At 37.8% G+C, this 20187-nt stretch overlaps 1 protein-coding gene and 1 long non-coding RNA gene across 2 annotated transcripts; one reads left to right on the top strand and one right to left on the bottom strand.

Moving 5' to 3' along the window:
- Window positions 1–6721: 6721 nt before the first annotated feature.
- On the top strand, window positions 6722–18576 carry LOC125315919. Its single transcript, XR_007199206.1, has 3 exons — window positions 6722–7097; window positions 15893–15896; window positions 18561–18576. It is a non-coding gene; the product is annotated as an uncharacterized LOC125315919 (long non-coding RNA).
- Window positions 7204–12743, bottom strand: LOC115753610 (vacuole membrane protein KMS1-like). Its single transcript, XM_030692290.2, has 8 exons — window positions 12522–12743; window positions 10881–11092; window positions 10252–10330; window positions 9769–10068; window positions 8604–8761; window positions 8242–8358; window positions 7857–8036; window positions 7204–7717 (listed from the first exon to the last, which is right to left on the bottom strand). Exons 1-8 carry the CDS (start codon window positions 12586–12588, stop codon window positions 7544–7546), a joined length of 1287 nt encoding a protein of 428 aa, XP_030548150.1. The 5' UTR covers window positions 12589–12743; the 3' UTR covers window positions 7204–7543.
- Window positions 18577–20187: the final 1611 nt, after the last annotated feature.

The raw sequence follows: 20187 nt of genomic DNA, 5'->3' as shown, positions 1-20187 counted from the left end.
GGATAGCCCACTAGGATATCTTTCTTTGGCTTTGTGAAGCTAATCCTTGAATCCCCCGTCTCTTCTTCCGCAGATGTCATTTGTTTGATCCTTTTGCTTTTTTGTGGGGGGATGAATTATGTCGGCTTCGATTGGGCGGAGCGTGGGGTGGGGGTGGGGGGGTCCATCGCCATCAATAACTAAAACTCTCTGATTTTGGTGGGGGCGACATTGACTGAGCAGACAAAAGAAAGTAAGATAGGAGAGAGAGAGAGAGAGAGAGAGAGAGTTGGAATTTTCTTTTGTGTTGTATGAACAAAAGGAAGGTGGGGGTGGGGGAGCCCTGCCGAGCCAATCGGCCAATAGGGGGTAAAAAGGGGTAAGATCTTCGGGGGGGTACGACCTTGGAGCAAAAGCTGCATATCTTTGCTTTAAATTATCTCTCTCTCTCTCTCTCTCTCTCAGGGTCCTTTCCCTTTTACCTTTTCACCGTTTGAGAAATTCGCCATTCTTATTCCTTCTCCCCTCTGGCTCCTTTTTGGAATCCAGGATCGTATAATCACATATTGGTCCTTGATGGAGGGCCAACGCTTTAAACTGGGTGCCCATCTATCCCCCTAGACACCATGTTGCCCCCAAATTGAAAGAGACGGGCGAAAATAGAGGGTGGGAGGAATCGAACGTAGAGACCAAACTTGTTTATGAGAACACGAGATTTTTCAGAACGTAGAGACGAAACCAACGTTTGTGCTTGTTGTTGGGAGTAGGGCCAGCCCGGGACCCACGCACGCAAGGGGGGAATCAAAAAGTAATAATTAGGAAGAAGAACCGCCCGTGCCCGTGCCAAAAAGAAAAGTAAAGAGAAGAAAAGATTACGTCGTCACAAATTTCACACTCAAAAGGAAGAGGGACGGGAGATTAGGCTATAATGCCCGCCCCTCCCGACCCCACACCACCAATCATGCCTGAATACGTGTGTGTCTGTGTGTCTCTGTGTGTGTTTTTGTAAGTATGACGTGGAATTCAACTAGTCCCATGACTTGTCGTTATTTTCGTTCGCATGCTCCGTCCACTTTTGTTCAAATTTAGTTTATGAACTACTTTTTTTTATTCTCTCTCACTTACGCCGCATGAAAAATAACATTCGTGTTTATCCCGGCACAAGATATTTGTTTAATCATCTCATGACATTGGCATCCAAACGTAAAACAAAATATTTAAGATGTTAGCTCTTTTTTAAATAAGAAAATGCTTATTTTGTGCTTGCATATTGTACGCATATCTAAATATCTACGTCAGCAAATTTCCTTCGATCTTTGGGGAAGGATTGAAAGTCCAGAGAGGCAATATTAAAAAAATAATAACAAAAACTTCCAAAGTTTGGTGGTGTCTTTTTCCCGATGGAATCTTTTTTTTTTTTTTACTCCAATGATATGGATTGACTATTACGAAAGTCATATTTCCTTTTATTTCCTTCTTCTCTTTCCTTTCTTCGTCTTTCTCGTGTAGACTTCGCCGCGCCATGTCAAGCTTTCACCTCAGCCGCCCCAACCATCACCACCGATGAGATAACACGCTCCCTCTCTCGTTCAGGCAGCCTTTGTGAAAAACACGGAAGAAACCTTAATGGAGGTTAGTCAACCTCATCAAATGAGAGAGAGAGAGAGAGAGAGAGAGAGAGAGAGAGAGAGAGAGAGAGAGAGAGAGAGAGAGAGAGAGAGAGAGAGGTGCGTGTCCGCAAAAACTTTTTGCGATGTTCGCCACAGGAAGCTCATACTCGGTAAACGAAGGGACGGCGACCTTCGTCGTCGTCAAGGGAAAGGGCGCGCTGCGCAGGAGCTGGCGGTGAGCGGTGTGATCAGTAACAGAGTGTTCATCTTTGAGTGAACCTCGTTTCAGGTGGCTCTCCATTGATTCATCAGCCTGCTGTTATTATTCTCATCCCACGCGCATGGTTTCTCAGTAAAAAGACTGGAATTTATGGTAAAGATGGAAATGGATTGTCAAGTTTGTGAATTGTTGGACAGTTCATTTTAGTTCAGAGAATATTCTTACAAGCTATCTGTCTCGCTCGCTAAGGATTATTCTCTGCGCAAGAATTCAGGATGATGATACACGCAAGTTAGAGAAAGAAACTGTCGGTCCCCCGTTACATCTTGAGATGATGGCCCAAGGACAACGACCAATGATGTCTTTTTATTTGGAGTGATGTTGCCATGCATATTGTAAAAGGGAAATGGTTCCCTTAACATTGTGATCCATGTTAGGGGTAATATAACCTCTCATCGGACCGTTCATTTCTCATCGGACTGTTAACAATCAGTCAATTCAAATTTTAAGAGATGAAATTTTTTTTTTTATTGATGCGATCGATTGTTGACTGTCCGATGGGAAATGGACGGCCTGATAGGGATTATGTTACCCCTAACATGGGTCCCATGTTAGGGGATTCGAATCCATTGTCAAAAAGGTAGTAAAATGGATCTACAAACTCATATTTTAACCCGTATATAATGATGTAAGTCATAATAAGTTGCCTTAACTTTTTAAAAAAAAAGTTCAAATGGTTCATTAATGAGTTACCTAATAACTCAATCAGCCTTAAATAGATTATAAATGAGTTACCTAACATGTCTAAATGGATCATGAACAAGTTATTTTTTTAATATTTTTTTTCTCTTTTCTTTTTTTTTCTACGTAATCCAACAAAGGTTAGCCAACCCTTACCGGTTACTTAGAAGAAGAAAAAAGAAAATACAAAATAGAATTTTTTCTGAAACTATAAGAAATTGCCCATAGTATTTTAGCAATATACTTTTTTTTTAAAAAAAATCATAAGAAACAAAATTTCCTAGATTGAAAGTGATTAAGTAATATGAGTAGAGTCGGGCATGGGTTACTAGATTTGCATTGCAATAAATGAGTCATTAACGGGTTAAATGAGTTTATTTGGCTTGAATCATTTATGATTCGATCCAAGTTCGACCCGATCCATCTGTTTGATAGGTGGATCCGATGCTTCCAAGCCATTATGTGATGTGTATGCCAAGTGGCTCATATCAAATTTTACCAACTCTCGTGCATCAAACTCGCATGAAATCGTCCGCATGTGAAATCGAGACTAGAACCCGATGTCGTAGAGCTCTCTCGATCGTGTCGAGCTCCTGCTTATTGCTAGAGACCAGCGGCTGGCTCTCCAAGCCGACTCGACTCCTCCTCCGACGGCGTAAAGTTCGAGGCTTTCCCTCGGAGCGACTCGGAGGTGTCACGCTAGACGCGGTAGAAACATCTCATCTTTTTTTTTTTTTTTGTCTAATTCTGTCGAAGGATCGAGCGACACGAGCCGTCGAATTTAATAAAATCTCCCGCGAGGGGTCACCGAATTGAATTGATGAAAGCTCTACCTCGTATTTGCCCTTTTCAATGAATGAGAACGTTGACGTGGCGGCTGTGATTTTGACTTAACTCACATCACAAATTGGGCCGGCGAAAATGTTAAAAAAGGGGGAAAACCAAAATTGAATTGAACACAAAAAGCTCATTATGACAGAGAGGAAGGGTAGGGCCCACGAATCTGAAGTTGTTCGACCGGTGTAGACAGAAAGAGACGGTAGAAAAGTCAAGGCGCGGGTCCCATCTGAACACCCCCCTAACTCGTTCTCCTCCACGAGATGCGTTCGCGTGCTCCAGGGTGCATTTCGCCGGAGAGGGCATCCGCCCTTGGATCAGGAGAAGTCTACGCCGACCTCCATCTCATCCAACGGCACACGTGCATCCGGAGCGAGCAAGATTTCTCGGCGTTCCGACATTGTGCGGAGGAAATTTGGGGAAGGTTCTGACTGGGGCCCAGATTCAATGGAACGCCGACCCACCGTGTGAGGATGGTCCCCACCCGGTGGACATGGACATCACCTGATTGGTCCTTTTGACGACCGTCCGTTTGGGACCCGCCCTACTCCCCCGTGGTAAATTGAATCTGGACCCAAAAACAATCTACTAAAATTGGCGTTAGAAGAAAATCAATTTTCCTAACTCATCAAACAAATAAATAAAAAATTTCATGAAAAATATTTTCATTCGTCGGAAATTTTCATCGAAACAAACGCGCATCCTAGTTCAAAGAGAGAGAATCTTTATAATGACATGAAGTGAATGTGACCCCAAATGATTGAACATCCCATTGCGATGTGTTTTTTGCCCTAACACGGCTAGAGACAATCACGACTGATTCGACTAACGAGTCCAACAACACGACACATCAACTAACTCAGTTGACCTCGTTGGAAGTTTGTGCCTCGAAAATAGTTTTGCAAAAAAAAAAAAAAAAGAGATGAAATATGGCGAATCGAAAAAGACCCCAATCCTAACTTTTCCAATCGAATCGGGGTCCGTTGTTTGCTTGACACGCATGTCAGTATGGTCCGTATCGCCGTCGATTTGATAATTATAAGAATCACGGCGGATAAAAAGGCGCAAAAGAAAAGTGACCTAAGTTGAACGAAACATTTTTAACTTTTCACTTTTATCTGCATAATGCACGAGCAATTGTAAATATATTATAACGCTGCTATTTAATACTAAATTTCGATATTCATGTGTATGAAAAAAAAAGAAAGATGGTTAGAGAAAATAGGGGATGGAGCAATTCTTCTTATGGAGTCATCACTAAGATAATTACTATTGTTGACCAGAATCAAAGATTGGGGGGATCAACATGGTTATCTCCTAAGTGAAAAGTACCAAACCTTTTAATTTGTAAATTCATCTTGAACATTTTTACATTTTACCAATTGAATCCATCCGACTAATTTTGGTTGAAAATTACCGATGTTGATGCCGCGCGATCGATATGGCATTACCGATGCTGATGTGGACATTTTTAATAATTTTTTTTGAATGTTTTATAAATTTTTGTTTTTTCTTTTCTTTTCTATTCTTTATTTTTATTTTTTTGGTTGAAGGTTGGTTACAAGCGAGGGCTGGGACACCTTTGCTAGCCTTGAGCATCGTGGCCTAACCCGGACTAGGCGAGATCTGTGACGCCCTCGCTTGTCGGTGGTCCTTGCTATCCCACAACAAAAATAAAATAACAAAGAAAAGAAGTAAAGCACAGAAAAGGAAAAAGACAAAGAAAAAAAGAACAAAAAAATTACAAAAAATTCACGCATCATTAATATCATAGTAAAAATATCTACATTAACGTAAATGGCGTCCCGTAAGATAGTTGGAGACCACGCCAACGATTTTTGACTAAAATTGACTAGATATACTTAATTGGTACAAATGCAAAAACATTTATGACTAAATTAGTTCAATTAAAATGTTTAATACTAAATTGATGATATTAATGTAATAAATTTAAGATTTTTTTTTTTATATATTTTCCCCCGGAATCCTCGCAGTGAAGTAAGAGTTCAAAGCTATCCGCGATGTCTGCGTATGAAGATTCTTCCCTTGAAAAGTCCTAAAAAGATGGAGAGGTCGATGCAAACTAGGGCAAGTAACCTCCACACGTTCTACATTCAACATTCATTATTACCTATCAAGAATAACGACAACCCTAACACGACTCTTCCATGCAGTACTCTTACTAGATCCTAAAAAATCTCGTGGACCCAATTAAGAAAAAATAAAATGGAATAAAATACTCACTGAAAAAAAATAATAATTACGTTCTGTTTGTTTCGCAAAAAACGAATGATTCGAAAAATAATTTTCTAAAAATATTTGCTTATATCACTAAAATAATCAATGAAAAATAATTTCATAATCGACAGTAATTTATATGTAAATATTTTCGTGATCTATGAAAATATTTTTTGTTTACTTATTTATGTAAGCGATACAAGACGAAATCGACACACCTTTCCGGGGGGCGAGATCAACGGGCACTAGGCACTAACTGCCTGTTCCTCGATCAACCTTGTCCTATGAATAAATTAACTTTTGTGAGCATTGTTAACAACGCTAACATACTCTTTTATGTTTCTCAGTTCACGAGATTCATTGTGAATATAAATCTGTGGCTTTTTATATTCCAGATCAAGGAAAACTCCGACAAGATAATATAAAATAATATAAATGATTAGATTAATGAAACCCCATTATTTTAATTTTTTTAGGGTTTGCGGGAAGGAATGGATTCCCCTGTCACAGATTCGGTCCAAATTGATATATATATAAAAAAGATGGAATATTATATATATAGAAGACAAAATAGTTTTGATTACTCCTTGAGTACCGGCCCGGTTCAATTTGACTCCCCAAGCTTTGACTAGACTGATTCTATTGATTCATCTAAATTAATGTCTAGTCATTCTCACTATTTATGTAGAATGTCCTAAATCTGTTGTCAACTCTAGACCGGAATCGTCGGATTAATTTGAGAAAATACAAGAAAAATTAAATTGTAGAGTTAGTGATAATTGAGGGTGGTGGCAATGGAACGCTATTGGGGTACTTTGAAGAAATTGCAGTTACCACTATTGTCCTATAGACCGAATTGGTATAATTGCAAATCCTATGGACTGAATTGATATAATTGCAATAAATTTAGGACTATTTTAACATAATTGCAATAGGTTTAGGACTTTCAAAGATATAATACATTGAAAATTTGGGTGTATAGGTCAATCGTAGCTTAAATCTTTACTTTAAGAGGATCCTTGTTTTAATAATAATCACTTGCTAATGCGACAATACTTCAGTCCTGACTTTAGCTATAAATGTGTGGTCCATTCACCGGACACTTATATTCCATATGAATATTGTATTATTAAACTCCACAAATCTCCGTCTCTCTCTCTCTCTCTAGAATATACCTACATCCAAACAAAATGGTCCCAAAAGGGCAACTTAAAGATCCGAACATGTTATTCTTGTAGGCTTTCATTCAATGCAGTACTTCCCAATAATCTTTAAATTAACTCTATATGATCAATAAACTGAGGTCTAATATGCATGTGGACCTGCATTTCCATAAATGCATCTGATGCAATCCACTCTGGGGATTTGCTCAAGTGACCTACCTTGAACATGCACACTATTTTAAGGCTCCACCTGTTACTTAATTCGACGATCATCTTATCGGAACCAGAAAGAAGATTATATTAGAGCTTGTAATCAGATGACACTGAGCTAAGCTGCCAATAATGCGCCCGCTGATCATGTTCCCACAGTAAGTAAACACATCAGATGCGCATGCACTTCATACTCTACATCACATATTTAAGGTTTTCCTTTAGGCTGATGTTGCATCCAATTACTGATGTAGCTACATACAAGAGTATCATCTATGAAAGACAAAGAATTCCCCGAATCGAGTTCCGGCACAATCGAGCAAATGATTTCTGTGTTCAGAAAAGAATTACTAAATTCCATTTCCAAATTGTTGATTAGACCTACCATCATCCTATTTATGCACAATAGTCTCTAGAAGTGCCAAGACTGCAGGCTTTTTGGTATCACCATGGACTTTGCAAGAGTTACCACTTCAATTTCCTTTACCTCGCATTCGGAAACGGAGGTAAAAGTTGCTGCTTTGTTGATGTACTTGGTCGGGGTGCTACCTCAAGGTGCTTGCTGCGGATGATCCGTCCAAGGATTCAAGCTCTTTCTCCTGCTGTTTCTTGAGATACCTCTTGGCAGTTTCAGTCACAATCTTCACGAAGAAGTTTATGAGCATGAGCCACACAACGCCATTCCATATAGAGGCAAATGAGAATCCCCATTTCTTCACCTAAAAAATAGGTTTCATTCTATCATCAAACAAAATTGTAAAAGAAGAGTTTTGGTAGGTTATTTAACACACAGCATCATTATAGAGCGAAATCCAACGGGGATGGATGGTACAGTGTATGAAGCATTGAAAAAATTACCTCTACATTTGAAGTCACGGGAGGAGATGCTGCAAGATATTTATCTCTCACTGCGTTGAGTTTGGCAATGATCTCAAGCAAGATTGGAGCCAGACCAGGTACAAGGCTGAAAACCCAAATTAACTCATTCTCCATCCAATTAAGGAGTTGATTGTTGCATACAGATATTATGAAAACCGTCTGCAACGTAAGGAACAAAATCAGGAGCCCATCCGTGATTAAAATACCAGTTATCCTGGTACAAGATAGAAACACTTCTCGAAACTCTTGTTGATATACCAAGTTCCCAAAAATTTCTGAACCAATTTCACCTGACAAAGACCGTTACCTGCCTCAAAAAATATGCAATTTCTTTCTGGGGTATAAAAAACGAATCACTTTTTACCTGTATGTGGGTTTTGACAATCGCCTTTCCAATCACTGTTGCGAGAAAGAACTTCCAGAAAGGAATCCCAAATTGCCCACACATGATTCCAGCAAGATCAAATAGTGGATTTGGCACCTAAAAGAATTTGCAGCAAATGAAATGGTCAGAAACTCAGAAGAAGCTACGATTTACTGATTGAAAAAGTACTTTGCTTCATGTATGTCTATTCCTGTTCAAACAACAGATCAATGGATTCTCTGGCCAATATTCTTGTGGATTTTTTCTTTCTGGAGGGTGTGGGAACCCAACAAAAAGATATTTTATTCAAAATAAACAGGTTTGAAAGATTGGAACACTAAGGTAATAGGACAGATCCTCACTGAAGCAAGCACCAAAATGGTGAAGAAGTTCAAATATTGAGAATGAGACAGAAGCCAGTATTTAATTTGTGTGAGGTGGTTTGCAATGACACCGTTCTCTTTGTTCGAGGAACCACCCAACTCTTCCATGGCATCTGACTTGGTACCCGACAGTTGAGCTGCAAACACAAATGGGAAAAGAAAAAAGTCAAAATCACCTATTCAAGCAAATTGCACATCGAAACCATTAATCTTTTGGGACTTAACTTTAATAGACCGACATTTTACTTCCATGGAATGAAAATTTTCACAATCACATTTCAAGTCATTCATTTCTCCACAAGAAACCAAAGTCAAGATGAGCTGCAAATGATGTCAGTAACATTTGATTGCAGCAGATCACAAGGAACAAAAAAGAGATGCTAAATGCATAATTATCAAGCAGGTTATCAGATTTATACCAATTTTACTTATGCAGCACTATGTCTGAATGATTTTACCAGCATGAATTTTGTGATAAAATATAACAATTACCACTAGCATGCCCAGTGGAGGAAGCATTTAACAAGTAGGTGGAGATATTCCAACAAGCCATGATACAGTCAAATATCATTTACCAGCATTGCAAAAGTCCTCAAAACATGAGATCTGTCATCCATAATGTTCAGTATACCAAATTGGAGACTATGTAGACATTTACTCAGGTAACCATCACAAGTTCCTCGCAAAGGAAAAAAGTAGGTTGCCACTAGAAGTCAAACAAAGAATGAATCAAATTCATCTAAGACTACGAATCCTTTTTCTAAATTTGAATTTTTCTCAAGAAATAGAATCCAGGATGCAGGGGTTCATGAACTCATGGAAGCACCAATAAAGAGTAATAAGAATCAATATGCGATGGAGTTCTTAAAAAATTTTCCCTATGCCCCAAACTACAATATTCACAACTTGCCAAAAGAATTCTTGGTTGAAGGACAATAAGAAAGACAAAATCAACACGAACACTCCGCAACTTTTCTTTTTCTACCCCATGCTTTTGCTAGTTTAAGTTCTTTACTCACGGCAAAGTGAAAAACAAATCCTGAAGGTAACTGATGTTTACCAAATCCACTTTGCTTTTTCAGAGACATGATGCATTGAAGATATAAAAAGTGCAAAATTAAGGAATTAGTTTGTAGCCCTGAACCTGCTCTGGAGATAAAATATGGAGGAAGCTCTCCAAGTGCAGTTCCAATGCCCCATAGAACAGCTTCCATCTGAACTTGAGGCAGTATTTGGCTAAGAGGTACCCGCAGACCATGCACAGGTGCAAATAATGGAGGTCCAAATTCAGAACAATCTTTGTCAAGCCAAGAGGGACCTTTCTTTAACTGAATCGTGTCGTATGGAGCAGTTTTTATATCAACTCTCCCACAGTGCATTGCTTTAATAGTGAACAGTGCAATGTGAGGACCCAAATAAAGGACAAAAGTGTGTAAACCTGATCCTGGAAGAACAAATCATATGAAAAGGGGAAAAGAAAGAATCTATCAGTGACTATGATATCAAATACATGAATGAAGCTAAGAGACACGAGGAAACCACCAAGTAGACAAAGCAGAAAAACAAACAAAAGGAAAAGAACTATAAGTGCTAGTCTAGTATGATTATGTGCCAAACCTTTACTTACCAAGACCAATTGAAGAAGCTACTCCAAGTGCTATCCACCATAACCCAAATTGCATGTACTTGTAGAGCTCCTCGACATGCTAAAACAGGCAGAAAAGGTAAATTTATATCGTCAACACAAAAATAACAGAATTTTCAGGTATTTTTATGAAATTACTACTAGAATCAAATCTAAGCCTAATAACCTTCCTAGCATCTTAAAGTTGAACAAACTTGGAGTTCCTGGCAAAGGACTTCATGGCAACAAAAGTTTAATCTCACCAAATCAATACCTTTATCGTTTCTTACCAAAAAAAAAAAAAATCCAACTAGCGTAAGTAATAACTTCACAACCACGTGCTAAATTTTTAAACAGATAATTCCAATATTGAAGAGAGGGAGACACTTAAAAAAGCATACTAGTTTTAGCACTCGTTGTCAAACCAAATATACCTCAACACTTATCCACAAGAGCTATATAAGGGTAAGTGGCAGAATGGATGCCAATCACGTATAACAGGTCCTAGTTTGATACTCTTAAATTCTAGCTATCGACACAATTTATGAGAGTCATAACATTTACATGGTGCCTTCGCTCAACAATAGACTATCGTGCCAAAAAAATACTTCAAACCCATGTGAGTAGCAAACCTTTTCATGCATTCCATCAACTCTAACCAGCAAAAAGCTGAGAGCCACAGTAATGGTGCTTAGAAACAGAAGCAAGCCCCCTTTTACCAATAGGTAAGCTATCACATGCTTGAAGTGCTGAAAAGTGGCCAAAGCAAAGAGCTTTAAAGTCTTATACGGCTGTGTTGTCAGAGTCAAATTCTCCAGATCCTGCTGATGCTTCTGTTGCAGTCCTGAAGAAGGAAAAACTTGATTAGCTGAATAACTTCTTAGCTTTAAAAATCTCGGAGACAAGTTCTAAAAGCTCTTCTCAGCTTGTTATTTAGGTCAAATACACAACTAGGTGATATACAATAAATAGACCTCCACACATCAAGATATATAAAAGGTGCATTTTCATGTACACTTCTCTTCTCATCTTCCAAGAGATAATTGATAGCACTATTGGACATATCACCCTTTCCACAGTAATTAGATAGTATTCACTTCTGCCTCAGTATCAGTGCCCGTAATAATGTGCGGTACTAAGACAATATCATTTTCTGTAAACATTCCAAGAACACCAAGAACCTACTGAAATGAATGCAAAACAATTACCAAAGTGTGGCAAAGAAGCATAACTATCTATGAAGGGTGGAAAAAATGAAAAGAAAGCAAATTCCAGAACTACATCAAAGAAGGAACAGAATTGCAGTGAGAAGTGAATTGTTTTGGAGCTTTCTTTAACCACAAGCTTATATCAGGTGTCACTTATAATAACAAGAAAATAGCAGTTCATGGCAATGAATGTGCATAAAGCAGAAGCGATGGGTGGCAATTAAGAAACATCCTTCATTTATGACAATGATCACACCATTCACTTCTCTCAAAATGGATATTTGGGTGTGTGACGGAAAACGTCCATTAAATATACATGTTTTAAGGCCTCAACTGCTTATAAAGAATGAGCAAAGATATTACTGATATCAATCTAGAGAACATCCCTTTTTTTTCTGGCTGAAGATGCAGGGGGGTTTGAGATTTAGAATGGCAAAGGATTCCAACCTTAAAAAGAGGAAAATAACCCAGCAATCAAAGCATGTTGAAACTGAATAACAAGTCAAAGCTCGTAAAAAAAAAACACTATCCCCATCTCTTGGGCATCTAAGGTATGTAAGTTAGAATATCCTCATACTCATCAGCTCTTATTTCTTCCATTTTTTTTTTTTGCCCATTGAACATATAATTAGGAGAAGATTTACTTCTTTCTGTTTTTTTTTCTTTTCTATTTTGATTAGTAGACTTGAAAAAGAACCCATTGACCTTACCCAAAAAAAAAAAAAACAGAAGAACCCATTGAGGTTGCTTACAATGATCAAGTTTTCGCATTTTCATTTCGGCAATCAGCCAATCTTCGGCCTTTCAATAGTTAACATCCATGTATCGTTATCCAGATACGATTCGAACAACAAAAAAGGGGAAGCACAACAAAAAACAGAAGCGGCTTAGCAAGATCAACAATTCTCTCGCTTCATCCGCAAAGCTCGGATAACCATAGGTCATCTCTCTTGCTCGAAAGCCTACCACGGGAACGACGATCCTACGACATCAATCAAAGAAACCACAGGCAAAGACGATGACGCAGCCAGGACAGAGGAAAGCGGAGGGCGAACTAAAACTTGCCTGAGATCGACGTATCCATCGCACGAGCAGAAGCGGGAGCTTTACCAGGCCTCGTTCGGGTTCCCATGGAATGCGCTCGATCGAATGCGGGGTATGTCAATGAGCGAAGAAGATGTGGCGAAAGTTTCCATTTTTTTTGTCCGTTTAACTTCTTCACGAAACGCGCACGCCCGGATGATGATGGGATGGCGCAGGGGAGAGGAACCCAAAATTGGGGGCGATCCTAGGACGAGACGAAGCGAGGAGTTTGCGTGAACACCAGCTGCCGTGGACCCTGTCTCTCTCCCAAAAACGGCCCGGCCTGGCCTACTTGCTTCTTCAGGACTCGCGTGTACTTTTTGGAATGATATGTAACAAGTTATTAATACTTAAGTGTGGAAAATAAGATATTAATATTTCTTATTTAGGCACGAGTTACATATTTTACTAAAGTGGGTTAAGTGAGCATTTGTAATAATCGAGGGATCGTTAATCGAAATGAAAAGCGAGGTTTATTCATAACCTTATATTTCCAAATCGCTGTCTTGTTCATCTTTATTTCCTCACACGATGATGTCCGTCCTCTCTTACCCGGTAGGTACTTATTATCGTTCGAACGATCTTATCACCTTAAAATAAAGATGAACAGGACAGTGATTTTCTCGAATCTTTTTGAGAAAAGACGTAAATGGTTTCCGAACTATGGCCCAATGTGCAATGTGGCTCGTGACTTTCAACTTGTTTAATGTGATACCCGAACTTAGGTCAATGTACAATATCGCCTCTGAACTTTTAATTTATTCAATATATTTCATGGGCTTTTGATATATGTTCATATTAGTCCCACATTATATATTGAGCTAAAGTTCCAATATCACATTAAACAAATGAAGAGTTCAAGAACTACATTATCTATTGAGTTATCATCCAAGAATCACTGGTGTCATTTTCTCAAATAAAAAGAATTGAGAGTGAAAGAGTTTATTAAAAGAATCAACACGACAAAATTAAAATGCAAATGTCAAGAAAGAATGATTTCCACGGGGAGGTGCATCATGTTGATAGGGATTGACAAAGACCATTTTATATAGGAGGGCAGCATTCATGGCAATCATCGCTACTTTTCTCCCCCCAAGGCATGTAATGGCGTCCAAGCCTTGCTATACATGGAGAATATTCTCTCTTGGGCAAAAAATACGCTACTTTATACTCCACTAGTCTCCACCTTAGAGAAATCGATGGATCTATCTTTTATCAGGAAAATGATTCGGTTGCCTCCTTTTTTTTTCCCTGCCAAGTGGAGTCCAACATGTCACTTCTAGTGAAGCTGACCGTGTGATTAAAAACATAGAAATAAGCTAGGTATAAATTAAGTATTTAATCACTCAGTCAATCAATCAATAAGAAAAGGTAACAAAGCTCTAATGACCTATTGCTCGCGGACATATTAAACTTAGGGAAACATCGGATTAGACAATTTCTGTACTTCAGGTGATTTGTAGCAATAGGTTGACAGAGTTTGATTGATGGAAACTGCTGAACAGCTGCCAAATTTCGTATGTAAGACTTAGTTTGGCTGATGTTAATAGAATATTAATTTTATGCACTCTTTCATGGGTAGAGAGCATTAGTTTTTCAATGGATTCTTCTGATACAGTTTTAAGCAATCCACTACCTAATTACTTTTAGAAGTTCAATTTCGATTGTACTATGGAAGTCCAAGAAGAACGACGAAGGTAGAAAACGTGTCCTCTTTTGTCAATGGAGTTGAAGGAGTGACACTCGGTGAACAATTCTAGTGTTCTGCTCGACAAAAAAGAAAAAAAAAAAAAAGCTTTTTTCTAATGATAAATTTCAAAAAAGTGATGGTAAATTTTAATATTGTCGGTAGAAAAAAAAATTGGTAAAATGGATTCTGCATTTATTTGTTAGTGCGTTGCCAATTCTCATATTAAATTACCAACATTTATTTAATAATTAAGAAATTGCCAGTCATTTCAATAAATTACCAACATTTATTTGCACAGCTTACCAATTTCTTAAAATTACAAGCAGTCATATGAAATTAGGAAACCCCAATTTGAGTGATTTACTAATTTTCTTTTTGTTAATTAAGGCTTCATTAGTTTCTCGAAATATAGCTTTCAGAAAAATATCTTTTGGATTTTTCGAATGTTCGATTTATGGAAAATCAATGAGTCAATGAAAATATTTTCTATCCATGGAGAAATATCTCTAAAAGTGGGGAAAACAATTTCTTTTTTTTGAAAAGAGAAAAATATATTTTCTTATCTTTCCCCCTTCGATTCCTTCACATTTCTTTTCTTTTTAACTATTTTATTTTTATTTTATTCCTTTCTTTTTATTTTTGATTTTCATATTTTGTATTTTCTTTTCTTTCTTCCTCTACTATTTGCCAACTAGGGCAACATTCAGCAATCGGCCGAAGAAGTGGGGAAAAGGAAAAAGACAAAAGACAAAAACAAAAGAAAAAGAAAAATAAAATAAATTTTAGAATTTTTTTAAATAAAATAAAATAAGTATTAAAATGAGTGCATGAAGGAAAATCAAATTTGATTTTTCATTCTAGACGGCGTAAAAATATTTTTCGGGTAGTTTTCAATTTTTCGCTGAACGCCAAAAAATAGTCATTTTCTAGAAGCACATCATTTTTCGGGAAACAAACGGAGCTTGTTTAGTGACAATTCTATTTTCGAGAATAATTTCTAAACAAAAATGGTTTCTTCTAATTCTGTTCTCGAGAACATAGAAGCAGATTTTTTTTGCTTCTTATTTGTGTTCCAAATATATTCCTGGCCCCTGTTCTGATCTCGGGGATAGAAAATTTAACTGACGTTACCAAACAGATTTATGTTCTTTTTCTGCTCTTGGGAACAAAAGAACAAGAATTAGAGAAATATGAGTGTTATCAAAGATGTCCTAAGTAACCAGCTAGTTTTAGCTTGCCAATTCTTATTTTAGTCACTTACCAATGACTATTTGGTTCATTTGGAATTATGAACTTTCGTAATAACTTTCTAACTTTTGTTTGTGTACGTCACCGACTCTCATGTCACGGAATGATCTAGTGCCCGTGGATGTGGTGGCCTAGGCGACCAACACATGTTAAATTCTCGTGAAACTAAGTTCAAGCTATCTCGCAATTAAGCCATCCGTTTAGGTTTGGACATTTGCCTTATTTGATTCGTGATGTTAGGGAGGCTAACTTCGACGTTTCCTTGCCAAAATTAAGCATTCTCCTAAATGACATCCATATCAATTTGTAACGACAATCATTAAGTTTATCGGAAACATCGGGCAACCTCCAACCAATTTAAAGGTCAGTATCATTTTTAACTCATATTTAATGAGATGGGTCACATATGAGTTAGTCAAGTTCTAATAAATGAACTGTTTTTTTTTTTTTTGGTCAAAATAAATGAACTGTTAATGAGTTGAAATTGTAAGCCTAATTGTATGAGGGTTGTAAATGAGCTGTTTGAACAAACCCATTTAGCTTATCAATATTATTAGTTAAGTCAATGAGATGCTTTTAAATCCATTTACAACTCCTTGATAGTTTTAAACATTTTTTTATATTTTTATTTTACTTTTTTTTCCCTACGAAGTCGGCGAGGGCGCCGGCCGACTTCCCCGACACCAAGTGAGGGCCTTGAGGCCCTTGCCCGTGATCGGGGACCCTCGCCCGTCCTAAAAGAGAAATAAGAAAAAAAAATAGATTTTAAAGATTATAAGATAATAATAAATAAAATAAAAATCAGATTTCTATTAAAGGTATCCAAATTGTCCACAACAATTTGGTACTAAAATTTTTTCAAGAATGCATGATAAATAAGTTTTCTCGGATTGGATTAAATATGAAAGTGCTGTAGTAAAATGAGTTGAGAAATTTGCACTACGCATAAATGAGTCAATTTGGGTCGAACCATTTATGACTCGACATAATTGCTTGGTAGTTCCAATCACAATCTACCCGAGTCCCAAACTAAATTTTCATATATATGTTCTTCAAACGATTGTGAAACTAATGGACAAATTGATTGCTAGCAAAAAGAAAATGTGTCTTTGTCGACACACCCCCAATTTTTGTCAATTCCCCCAAATTTCGAAATCAAAGCCGTCACTTTTGCTTCCCAAAAGAACTCGTTTTGTGGGGTCACTCCAATCGAGATTCACAACCAAGAAAAAGTTTCGGACCACCGCCAACCGGAGTCGTCCGTAACACGGCGGAAGCAGCATGGACCCATACCCACCCTGCAATTGCTTTCATTTGAAAGGATGAGCTCGATCGTATCAAGATAAGGTCTGACCCACAATAACAACAACAACAACAACAGCAATCTAGAAAGAATCAAATCGAGACGATTGGGTTTCCATCTTTGGGCCGAAAGGAGCCCTATTGGGCCATGCCACTTGAGCCCACCCATAGGCCCAATAAAGGGTGAGCAGTAAGAGGGAATGCTCTCTTCACCACGCGAGAGTCCCGATCCTTAGACCCACAAATTTTGGTTGTAAAGAGACATCTCGTTGGGTGGCCCACTTAAAACCGACAAGTTATAGTGGGAACCCCAATTGCTCTTTCTTCTCCACTCCTCACTAGTCTCAAGCAATCCGAGGCTCCACTTCATTTTGTCACCCATGAACTTCCCACTAACCGTTGATTAGCGTATATAATTAAAGTCTGTTTGTTCGAAGGGAAACTGTTTCCGCAAAATTATTTTTCGACTTTTCGGTGTTTGGGTAACGAAAAACTAGTCGGTTCACGAAAAATGTTTTTTATGGGATAAAAACAACAAGTTTAGATCGAGAGAAAACAACTTTCCCTTCTGACAAGAAGGATGTTACTTTCCCTAACATGGACAGTTCAATTAAATGCACTTGGTTTAAGATGATATCACAGTCAAAACATCGAAGGTTCAATTCCTCTGACTTTTTTTTTCAACCATATATCATTTTGTAATTTTATTTCAATCAATTTTTATGTTCGATTCCTCCCACTTCTCTTTCATCATTTACCTATTTCTTTTTAATCAATAATCTCTATGTTCATTTTTATTTTTTGAAAAAATCCAAATAAGGGCCCGAAGTACCATCATTTTGTCAAATGATGGCTTGAAGTGTACCTCGTTTCAAATAAAGGCTTAAAATGACTTCATTGTTTTAATAAGGGCCCGAAGTAGAAATTGTTTCATATAAGGACTTAAAGAGGCCATATCAGTCTCGAATAATGACATGACCTAAAGGCATTTTAGTCTTTTACTATTTATTTTTTCCTTTTTTCTTCTTTTTTTCGTTTTTCTTTCTTTTTGCCGGTGGTCGGCCACTAGCGTTGCTCGAATAGGGTTGGGCGAGTGCCACCTTCGCCAGCCACGGGCGAGGCTCGGCGAGGCGACCCTCATGTGGTGAGACGAGGTTCACCATGGGAGGACATCCCTCTCGCCAGTTTTTTTTTTTTTTTTTTTTTGGTATTTTTAAATTTTAATTAAATTTAATAAAAAATGAGGCTAAAATTGTATTTTGACGAAACGCGATGGGTGTAATCTGGGCCCGCGATCTGATGCTTCAAATCACGCAATGTATGACCGATATGTTCGTCAATTAAGGTCATAAGAAGCCTCTTTTGGATCTTCTACATGGACCCTCAAAATCAAATGAAAATGCGGCAGTTGCATCATTAAGCTCAAAGCATGCACAAACAGGAGTCAATCTCTGGTACGATCCAAAGCAGAGGCAGGCGTGCTGCAAATGTGATTCACATGAGATGATTTTTTTTTTAATCAATAAGCATTAAGCACCGATGATAAACTCCTTGAAAATGGGTCCCCGTTAAATATCGTTGTCGATTTCTTCGAGTGTCTTTTGCATAGTGCGAAGAGGGAAAGAAAGCTTTGGACCATCGTTTCATTTGGTCTCTCTCCAGCAAAGGGAAGGGGACTTTGCCTTTCTCGATGGTCCACGTAGCATCGTTATGCATGTGAATGCGTACCATGAGCGTACAACCGCAGGCAGCACAGGAAGATTCCCAACGAAAATGCACAGGAGAAGATTAGAGCTCCATTCGTGTCCTGACATCTAAGAGTTTATATTTTTTTCCCATTTTTTATTCTGTGTTAGGGCTCCATTTTGAAAGCAGATTGATGATCAAATTGAAGTTCAGTTTTTTTTTTTTTTCATGTGGGTATGTGCTTTTTGAGGCATTTGCAGAAGTGTTAAACACAGTGTCGGTGTTTAATGTAAGATCTAAGGACTGGATTCAGATAATAGATAAAGTATATTTAATCTATGTAAAAAGTACAAAAAAAAGTCCAAAATCTATTGCATTGATACCAATTTAGTCCTAAGTCTTTCAATTGGATTAATTTAGTTCTAAACCTTTCAATTGTACCAATTTAGTCCTAAACCTTTTTGCATTTATATCAATTCAGTCCATTCGACAAATTATTGCTGAATATCGCTAACGTAGAATTTTTTAACAATATTTTTTTATTTTTTTTAAATTAATGATTTTTTTCATTATTTTTGTCTTTTTGCTTTGGCTAGCAAGGGTCGATGGCAACTATCGTCGGCCACTAGCGAAGGCTGGGTGGCCCTCCACGGCCACTAGTAAGGGTCGCAGCCACGGGTGAGGCGGCCCTCGCCCAAATTTGGGGGGGACTGCGACCATGGCCGACGAGAATTGGCGGGCCCTTGCCCGGTGGTTGGCAAGGGTTGCCGGCGACCCTTGCCTGTCAAAGTGAAACGAAAAAAAAAGGATGGAAAAAAAAGAAAAATAATTGAAAATACATTTTCTAAAATAAAATTTTATTTTTTTAAACAAATATAACAAAAAATGTCAACGTCAGCAGACCGTCACGTCACGTAGGGTGGCTGGCTCCACGTTAGCGACTTCCAACCGAAATTGGCTTGGTACTTTTCTCCTTAATCTATATATAGAAAGTTTTGTTTTAATGGGCTATCTTAATGATCCGACTAGCTAGACCTGTCAAATGGATGACTCTAGTTGGGTTATCAATGTTTAACCCAAATAGACCCATTTAACATATTTATGACTAATTTATTGCAATGTAAATTTAGTTGCTCGTATCCGACACGATCCATACCCAACCCGATCCCAATTCCTAAAATATTTTCATATTTAATCCAATCTATGAAAACTTATACCCAAACCGAGGTGAGAGTGCGGAGTGAGCGAGCGAGCAAGCACAAGATCGAGTGAGAGAGTCATAAAGGTGGGCTGAGTTTAAGCAAGTTATAAATTAATTTATGACCTTTTTATGATCCACTTATGATCCATTTAACACTCATATTATGTTCAAGCCTATTTATGGCTCATTTATTGAATATAATCAACTCATATAACAACTCAGCCCATAATACATGGATTAGGAAATGAGTTTATGATCAATTTTCATAGGTCTATTGGCATATATCCATCTTGAGTGCCACTACCGGAAATAGAAATTCCAGCAAATATTTGTAACGTTTAAGATAAAAAAAGAAAAATTGTCACTTTTCACGGACTGCAAACGTTTTAAAATATAATAGAGAATCTAACAGAAATTAATGTAGTTTCTTCTCTTATTACATCCTAATAAGAGGCGAGAATATTTTTGAAATCAAACTAGCAAGATGAACACTTCGAAAAGAAAGCAAGCAATCGTTCACT

The sequence above is a fragment of the Rhodamnia argentea genome, chromosome 1 (genome assembly GCF_020921035.1).
Source record: "Rhodamnia argentea isolate NSW1041297 chromosome 1, ASM2092103v1, whole genome shotgun sequence".
NCBI classification, from domain to species: Eukaryota; Viridiplantae; Streptophyta; class Magnoliopsida; order Myrtales; family Myrtaceae; genus Rhodamnia; species Rhodamnia argentea.
Note: the sequence above shows the minus strand (reverse complement) of the source record. Positions and strands in the feature narration are given on the sequence as shown.

Coding starts and splice junctions, on each gene's coding strand:
- LOC115753610 (XM_030692290.2), bottom strand. CDS start 12,588: ATGGGAACCCGAACGAGGCCTGGTAAAGCTCCCGCTTCTGCTCGTGCG. Junction 10,069..10,251: donor AGCTTCTTCAATTGGTCTTG/GTAAGTAAAGGT, acceptor TTGTTCTTCCAG/GATCAGGTTTACACACTTTT. Junction 8,762..9,768: donor ATATTTTATCTCCAGAGCAG/GTTCAGGGCTAC, acceptor TTGTGTTTGCAG/CTCAACTGTCGGGTACCAAG.